Source organism: Gobius niger (genome assembly GCF_951799975.1).
Source record: "Gobius niger genome assembly, chromosome: 7".
Classification (NCBI taxonomy): domain Eukaryota; kingdom Metazoa; phylum Chordata; class Actinopteri; order Gobiiformes; family Gobiidae; genus Gobius; species Gobius niger.
The window spans coordinates 25,855,430-25,864,587 of NC_136858.1; the positions used below are offsets into that span (position 1 = coordinate 25,855,430).

Below are 9,158 nucleotides of genomic sequence, written 5' to 3' on the forward strand. Positions count from 1 at the left end.
CATCCAATTACACAATGGAGATCATTTTTTTCACTCAAACCTGGCTGTAAACACTGCTAAAGTGGCACTAGCACACAGTTAGCTTTACCCGTTAGCCTGTAAGCTTCTTCTTCATGATTCCATTAGGGTGTATTGGGGCCTCCGGGTCGGAGCAGGGAAGCTGCAAGTGTGGTTTTCTGGCCAGAGACACCAGGGGGAGATGAACGACCCCCCAATCATCCCATTAACACTTGTATTACCCCCAGAGGGACTACGAAAAGGATATATTAAGCTAAACAAAATACTTAGTACTGCTTTAAGATGAAATCAATATTTTTATTTGTGTCATGATCGGCTGAGCCCCAAAGCCACACCAGCTGAGAACCACTGGTGGGTCGCAACTAAAAAGTGGCAGAAACATTTTCAGTGGCTTTCAATATTCATCTACTTTAGTATAGAAACATCTGAATCTTTAAAAATGACGATTGATGTTGTTTTGATCTTAACCTTAGCTTTATATGTTTAATTCATTTTTATGCATATTTAGTCATTGCTGGGGATAATACAGTATTTTACATGACATATAAGAACATTTAATCCTTATTTGGGTCGTGGCTTGCCGTCCTAGGATTATGGTGGGTCCTATCAGCATCCCAGTTGAGAACCACTGGTCTACAGCACCCGCTGAGGGACAAAGAGATGTTTGAGAAAGATGATATCCAAATGCAAGGCCCCTTTGTGGAGGTGAGATGTGGTCCATGCGCTTCATGCTGCTAAGGAAAACGATGCTCTTTTGAATTCACTACAGTACTCAGTGTGGCGCTTGGAAATGTAGCTTGTTTTTCTGACTTCATCCACTTATTTGCAGTGTGACTGGATCATAATCATTACAAAGGCAGTCTATGTCACATGTGGCACGTTACTGTTTAAATATATTATCGTTATATTAGGCTCTGGTGTAGCAGGGGCAACACTGATCGGCGCATTCAAGCAGAATGGTGTCTTAGTTACTGTCGAATGGCCCGTTTGGGGATGGGCTATGAAGGGGATGTAGCTACAGTGGCTGATGAGGGGCCCGTGAAAGAGGGGGAGGCAGAGGTAACTCATATGAAGGAACGGAAATGCTCATTGGGCTTGTCATTCCTGTTGTGTGCATAATATTCATAGGCAGGTTCATTTTCCTCGTCTTGCTTGCTCCCCCGTTACATGACCGATCAGCAGTCTCCATCTGTTGTCATGACGACCAAGACCTCGCTTTTGCCCATCTCCTCGAGCGCGGACGCCAGGGAGACCAGGTCCGCATCGCCCTGGTGACAGGCCTCCCATAAGTCCAGCAGCACACCTGTGGGGCTCGGCTTCGTGGCGAAGTAGTTCAAGTACCTACGGGAACAGGCGGTAAGTTCACTTGTAATATGAGGAGGCCTTTATTACAACGTGCTGAATCTCCCAGGTTCAATATGTTTATTATGTTCATTAGTACTAGTATTAATAGTATTGTTATAGTTATCGCAAATAATGCACACTGAATCCTGGATGTGCAAAACCTTTTACTGTAAGTATTAATTTAAGTTACTATTTCATTTTTTTGTATATTGCTGTTTTTATTCTATTGTAATTGACACAATTCAGGTTAAACATTTTGTTCCTTCCTGCAATGTCAAATTTAATAAGCCTAAACCATTTTCAAAACATGTTGTTAAACTTGGAAAGGAAGACATGGCGGACACATTATCTAATCCATTTACTGCATAACTGTATAACCCAGCTATATTAATTTTTCCAAATGTGTCCCTAAAATATAACAATTATGCCTTTAAAAAAAAAAAAAAAAAAAATTAATTCTACAAATACTGAACAAAATAGTAAATAATATAATATTTGCAATACCTATATGACAGCAGTTACAGTTCTTATATCTTAAAGGGACTATACGGAGTTTAAAAATGTTAAAACTAAGTATCTTCCTCCCCCTACGTGTCCCAGTAATGTCCCTAATGTGTAGAATAAGCCCAGACATGTTCACCACAACTGCCTCTAAAATCCTGCACTGTCACTCAAAAAGTTGTTGCCATCATGCACAAGCTTAATATAGAAGGTGCAGTTATATGTAAGACCTGAGGTGGCAGTAGTGAGTATAAAATGACCCACTTGCATCTAAGTGTATTTATTTTTTACAACACCTGCAGTGTCTCACCATAAATATTCACTGTCCTTAATTTTGCTGTATCAAAGTCTACACACGGGATAATCATAGAATAAAGCCTTTTGAGTTTATTGCATGGCTAAAGACTAAACAATTCTATATTATATCATCTACATTGTTTTAACTTTACCTTTACAATCTATCGCAACTTAAATCTAAAGTTATGGCTCAATACTCACAGTAAATCACATCTCACCTGTCAAAGCCCAGGCTCCGAGCGAGAAGTCTCCAGTCACAGCCCCGGGCACTGGGGGCATCCAGGCTGGCACAGATCTTCTGGCGGATAGAGTCCGGCAGGCGAAAGGCATAAGGTCCCACTTGAGAAGAAGGCAGGCAGGTTCCTCCAGACGGGAGCGGGGAGTGTGGAGGTAGTGTCTGCATACACAAATATAGCAGTATTAGACTTTTACTCTTTTCTCAAAAGCTTAAAATAATAATTGTGTGTGACTTTATTATGCTTGACTTTTCATTTTATTAATACCTTTACAGATCTTTGCACAGGTATCTAAAGCTAAATGTAAACTAATGTATAAAACAGTGTGTTGTTCCTGATGAGAATAATGTCGCCCTCTGCTGGCAACAACGGGGAATTGAACCATGTCCATACTCATAAATATTAGCACAAAAAAAAAAAATTCTCAACAATCTGGTAACTAAACACACCTAAAAACAACAACAAATAAATTAAGGCATTCTTCCACTTGGTTAGAAGCTCAAAACAGTTCATTTTGTGTTAAAACGGAAGCGCTTTAAGTACCCATACCTCCTGGATGTCGGTATGCAGCTGGAATATCTGTCCCTCTCCCTCCACTTGTCTGACACAGATTTTACAGGTGAGCTGCGACACGGCCAGGCTGCCCCTCTCCAAACTGAAGGTGCAATGCAGGGGCCGCTGGCTGCCGCTCCAAATGTGATAAAATGGGATTTCCTGGAAGAAAAAAAAACAGCAGAGTAATGAAATAAATGCCAAAAAACAGCATTATCTACAGCATTGTGAAAGTGGCCCGGTATAAAATGTGGAGCAGTTTCCTTTCAGGGACGGCACAATATGGTTTATTTCCGCCAAGAGGCTGTGTGTATGTCAGAATGCAATTTATGCAATGCAGTGTATAGTCCATAAATAAAGGCTGCTATCAGATTTCCTGTTTATTTATTCAGAATGGGGTTAGACAGAAACCTCTATAGTGGAGCCATGAGAATGCAGCGGAGGCTTTAGTGTTTACAACAACTGGAAATAGTCAAGTTCAGCCTCCATTTTCTAAATAAGCAAAGCATTCAAGTAGACTGCAACACCGGGAATTAGCCCCCCATCATTTTGGACCCACACTGCAAAGGCTGTAGGGGGAAAAACTGGGATAATCAATAACTGTTAAGAATATTACAAGCGATATTTCACTAAACAATTTCAAGACAGTATATTCCATTCCAAAAATCTATCAAGTCAGGTCCAAAACAAGGCAAAAAAATAAATGAATCATGACCCAAAGTGCACTTTTTTTTCTCAAATGTGAACTGCTAAACTGACACCAGACTCACAATATATTTCTGTTGTACGCAGAGGAGTATTTGTGATTTTCTGACTGCCACTGTGATTTAAATTGGATTGCCTTGAAGGCCATAACACAGGGCATTTCTGTGTGAGTTACCTGGTACTTGGCCAGCAGTTTGCTCCTCCAGTGCGTGTGAGGGATGTCGTGGATGGAGAGGCGGAGATTGTGGTAACTGTCTTTGAAGAGCAATGGCTTTGGATCCTCGAGCAAAACCCCGCCCAGACTCCTCTCCAGGTCCAGCACCTCCTGTTCGCGGACAGGGGAATGATAATAGCTTTGTCAATACTTACAATGCATTTAGCATTTTCAGACAAGACAGAAATTTTAATGACCTCGGAGGATGCAATGTGAGAGGCGAGGATGGCAACAACTCCGAAGCAGAGGAAGGTGTGCCGTGTGATTTAAGGTTTATCTATTCACTCAACGCAACGGGCTAATGGAATGAGGTAGTTTCAGTTTTATATTTCATCAGCATCACCTGCCTGAGCCCCTATAGATATGAGGCAAACACGTTCAAATAAAAGACTTCAAAAAACACACAGGCTGGTGTGCTATAGCTGTACAGTGCTTTACATTGGCAAAGACAGGACAGGTTGGCAGAGCACAAGTATGCTATTCGACCAATGGCCAGACATTTTTTGGACTTCCATAACAGTAACCCAGCAAGTCTTCAAGCACATGGAATAGATCATATACCAGACTCTATACAAAAAGGGGATCGCTTGAAAAAACGTTAAAAAAAACACTCTGCAAGCCACAAAACATCCTGGACAACTCGTTTTCATTTTGCAGACATTGATTACACTGTATTTTAATAATTTGAACAGTCTTTGCAGAGTTTTTTTTAAATATTTCATATGTATATCTATTTAAAATTGTTTTTACAGTGTATTGTTATTTGCGTTGTACTCTGGGTGGGTATTATAACTACCACCTGGTGTTGGTTCTGAGGTTCTGAGTTACTTCCAACATGGTCACTCATCCTGGTACAGGTGGAGGAACGCTATTGGTGGGTTACTTGTATATAGCCCACATGGTGTTCTTTAAAATCTGTTTGACCCCCCTGAAGAAGGCCTTTGAGGCTGAAACGCGTCGGGGCTATGTTTGTCCATTTCGACATGCCATAAAAAAAAGGCATTTTAACTTCACCAGAGAGTGCCTTGGTTTTTCTGTTTTTTTTTAACTACTTTCCCTGCTCCAAAGAGCTCCTCTGTCTTTTAATCACACTCTGTGGATGTCCAGGAAGCGCTCCTCCTTTTCTCTTTTTGAAAAGAATTGTATTGTTGATGAACTCACAATTCCAAAAACATTTTACAGGATTGCCCACTCATGGACAATTGTGCGATCAGCCTACAGAGCCAAATGCTTCTATGGTTAAAACCAGTAAATAAAGCACTCCCTGTGGGTGCTTTTATATCGGACTCACAAAACGCAGACTACAAGATAGGTTTTCTAAACACAAATATGCAATACGTACAAACAATCCTAATAATCCGATCACGGTGTACATGAACACTTCAAACTGTAATCTCAATCACCTAAGAGTCAGGGTACTGGAAGTCATTCCAAACGACATCAGAGGAGGAGGAGTACTAAAAAAAACTGTCCCAGAGAGAAACCTTTTGGATAAACACCTTGGGCGCCACTCGCCCCCCAGGGCTCAATGAGGACATGGACTTATTGGTCTTTCTGTAGCCAATAGGGATTCCCTTTTTTGAGTTTGTTTTATTTTGGTCTGCTGCCCAATACCTTGTTTTATGTAAGGTTTCGTGTAAAATGATACCTGTGAAATTTGCTTGAATATAAAATTATGTATAATGTCAAGGATCTGTCTGGTAATAGCCCTATATATATATATATATATATATAATATCACCAACTTAAGATGTTCCATATTTGACTTGGCCTTCAATGTGGATGTTTTTGAGATCTCTGGTTGTAGTTGGATGTGTCTATGCAATGTAAACTACCATGTATCCATTAGGTGGTGTTTTCTCCATAGATGTATTTCAGACTAGCTGTGTTTTTTTTCTTTATTTTTTTTATTGTTATATCCATCTCAGGCAACACATAACTGATCACGTGACTTGTGACTATTAATAGCACCTGTGAACGATTAAACTTGCACTGTCTGCCCTGATGAAGACCTAATCGGTCGAAACGCGTTGGTGTCCCTCGACAATAAAGGACTTTTACTCATAAGTCAGTGTGGCCATTTTGTTGCATATTGGAGCACGGTGGCACAGCTTCAAGGTCCAGGGTTCGATTCCCACCAGGGACGGGGCCTTTCTCTGTGGAGTTTGCATGTTCTCCCCTGTGTCTGTGGAAGTTTCCTCCGTGCACTCCGGTTTCCCCTACCACTAAAAACATGTACAATAGGCCAGGATGAATGAGAGTGCGTTAAGCGTGCACATGGGGGACGGCAGAAGGAAATTATCTTTGAGACCCATGTATGTTCATTAACGTGCACTATCCCGACCAAATAAACCAATAAATAAATATTAATGCTACACCTGCTAAATGAAAAATGTGTTTACTGTTATTTATTAACTTTTGTTTAACCAGGAAAGGAGCTCTGAGATTTTATTTCTTCAATGTGCAAATATAAATGTCTGAAAAATGAAAAATGCCTCTATGAGCAATCTTGTATAATAACACATTATGCAGTTTAGTATTATTACACACACAATTTTAGAAGGGGTAAGGCCATTTAGTGGAAATTAAAGGAAATAAACACTGCCTCTAAACACTACTGACTCTGTTCGTCTCCTAATGTTGGAAAATATCAGCATAATACTGAGGTAGGCTACAAAGAAAAAGATTTGAAAGCGGTTGAGTTAGTTATTAGTTGAGTTGTTGTGCAGCTTGAAGAACCTTGCGGGGTGTTAATAAGCTTTTAAGTTAAAGAGTTTTAAAGAAATCTAAAGAAAAGCTCTAGTCGTACCTTTAGTGCATGTGGCGTTTCGTGAATGCAGTAGATCCGTAGACTGTAGTCCAGTGAGAGACATGGGGCTCGGGGTGCAAACAGCGCCAACTGCAGCCTCTTACACGCCGGCTGTGGAGGGCACGACTGTCCCACGAGCCCATACGTCCCCAACTGCTCCATGAGAATATGGCAGCACTCCTCTTCCAGCTGCAGGTAACACGGGGAGGACAGCGTCTCCTCTCCCACTGTCAGCACCTCCTAGAGTCAACAAACACCCGAGTCAACAATGTCCCAGCACCGATTTGATTGAAAACCATTTGAACCAGTGTGCCGTCCCACCTCCCATGCGCCCTGATGGGTCTGTGTCTTCAATGTGAGGGTCCAGTCTGGGGTGGGGGTGTCCAGCTGAGCGCAATGGGGCAATGTTAGCACCACGGGTCTGTTCAGCAGCATACCGGATGGGCCGCAGCTCACGACGGGGCTAAGCACTGTCTGGCTGCCCTCAGAGGGAAGCCTGTCAAATAACAAGACACATGGAGGTTATAATAGTCACCAAAATATAACAACAAGCAATTATTTTCACTGCTTGCTGTTGGAGCACGCTGCTGTCAATGATAGAAAATTGTCCAAAACTTAAGCCACAGCTGGTGAGATAAAAGTTTGAGGAAAAATTTGACAGAAGGAACATTTTGATTGAGACTGGGACGTGCAGCCTGTGTCTTAGCTGTGCTAGTGAAAATTTACTTACGTGGTTTTGTCCCATTTGTTGATGATGAGGTACATTTCATAGAATTTGCCCTGTGGGATGGTGCCAGGAGGGACGAGCAGACTCACACCTTTGGGCATAAGGAGTATATATATATTAAAGGGACTATACAGTTTAAAAATGTCAAAATTATGTATTTTCCTCCCCCTACATGTTCCAACAATGTCCAGACATGTTCACCACAACTGGCTCTAAAATCCTGCACTGTCACTCAAAAAGTTGTTACTTTGGGTCCAAATTGCCGTCATGCACGAGCTTAATATAGAAGCTGCAGTTACACGTATGACTTGAGGTGGCAGTAGTGAGTATAAAATGGCTAACTTGCATCTAGCCCCTTTAACAAATGAAGATATGCAGGTAGTGATAAGATGCATCAGTATACTATTAAACTTTGTTCTACAGAAGTGCTTGTAAGGTCACTGGAATTATTTATTACACAATGTTTATCCAATGGGGAAAAAAAGAACATTGCTGACTTGCGTTTGACAAACACCGCGGCTCTTTTATTTTTGTCCAATTATTCATGTTTACAGCTGTACATCCATATTTTGACAGCTTATGAAATTAGCATATGTTGCTCTTCTTGACACACTGTGTCTGCGTGAAGTAGGTGTTTATAGTTATTTGATCTTGTGATTTTTCTTCTTTACCTTTCTTCTGTGAGTTGTGTTAGTGGCATTTCATCAGTAAGCAAAATAAATAAATACAAACTCAAAGCATTTTCAGTGTATTACCATTTGCTCTAATGGAACTAATGCACATGAAAAAATAGAGACGGGAGTAAATAAATAATACACTTCAAGGACTCGAAGACTTCTTAAGTTTTTATAAGTTTGGAGAACTTTGTATGATTCATTACTTATCGGCCTTGTCCCTCCAACGTGCCATTTGCTGTATGTGATTTTGAACCGGCAGCACTTTGCACCTAAACCAGTGCTGGATCAAAAAACAAATGTAATGAAAAACAGGAAAACTCCGCTCACAACTGAGTACGAGTAAACTCACCCACTTTCAGGCTCTTTGCTTCATAGCACGGTAATAGGTTGGAAATACATGGTTTTCATGTGATACTAGTGGGCCCGACCCATATGGGTTTTTGGGGTCTGATACCGTTATGAAGGGGGTTGGAACGGCCGATAGCCGATATGAAGGCCGATATTTTTAGTAATTTAATTTCATGTCTCAAATAGTCAAAAGTTAAGCATTTATTATTATAGTAAAGGTTTGTATCATAGAAATATATAGAAATATCAGTCAACCGATGTTTGTGTAGCTGCACACTGTCCTTTCAATAAGCTAAACTACTAAACAATTATCGGGTATTCTGATTGGCCGATGCCGGTTTGCACCACTGATATTTTTGGCCACATTTTAGAACTGTCTATAATCCTGTGTATGAAGCTTCTAAATGTGTCAGTGTTGAACTGTGACAGCAGGGGGCGCTGTATAATTATGTTTAGTAGTTACTTCAAAGGTAGCTTGTGGTTTCCAAAACAAAAAACGGTAAGTATCTCTATTGGTTCTGAAATAATATGCAAAAGTTAAAAATAATAATAATAATAATAATAATAGTAAAATAAGTGTACAAACAATTTTCACCGATATTTCTGAGGCCTAGGAAGTTGTGGGAGTTCGGTCCCGGAGATATCAGCCTTTAAATCGGCCGATATTGAAAATATTGTAATATCGGACAATATATCGGTCGGGCCCAAATCAAAACACTGAAAAGCTCCA

General features: G+C 40.6%; 1 protein-coding gene across 1 annotated transcript in view; it reads right to left on the reverse strand.

The window, feature by feature from the left end:
• Nucleotides 1-393: 393 nt before the first annotated feature.
• unc5b (unc-5 netrin receptor B) overlaps nucleotides 394-9,158 on the reverse strand; it is a 92,010-nt gene continuing 83,245 nt past the window's right edge. Inside the window, 7 exon segments of the mRNA XM_079559419.1 lie at nucleotides 394-1,359; nucleotides 2,379-2,557; nucleotides 2,946-3,110; nucleotides 3,829-3,978; nucleotides 6,677-6,916; nucleotides 6,998-7,172; nucleotides 7,407-7,529. Of these exon segments, the coding sequence (XP_079415545.1) occupies nucleotides 1,194-1,359; nucleotides 2,379-2,557; nucleotides 2,946-3,110; nucleotides 3,829-3,978; nucleotides 6,677-6,916; nucleotides 6,998-7,172; nucleotides 7,407-7,529 (1,198 nt within the window). The 3' untranslated portion in view covers nucleotides 394-1,193.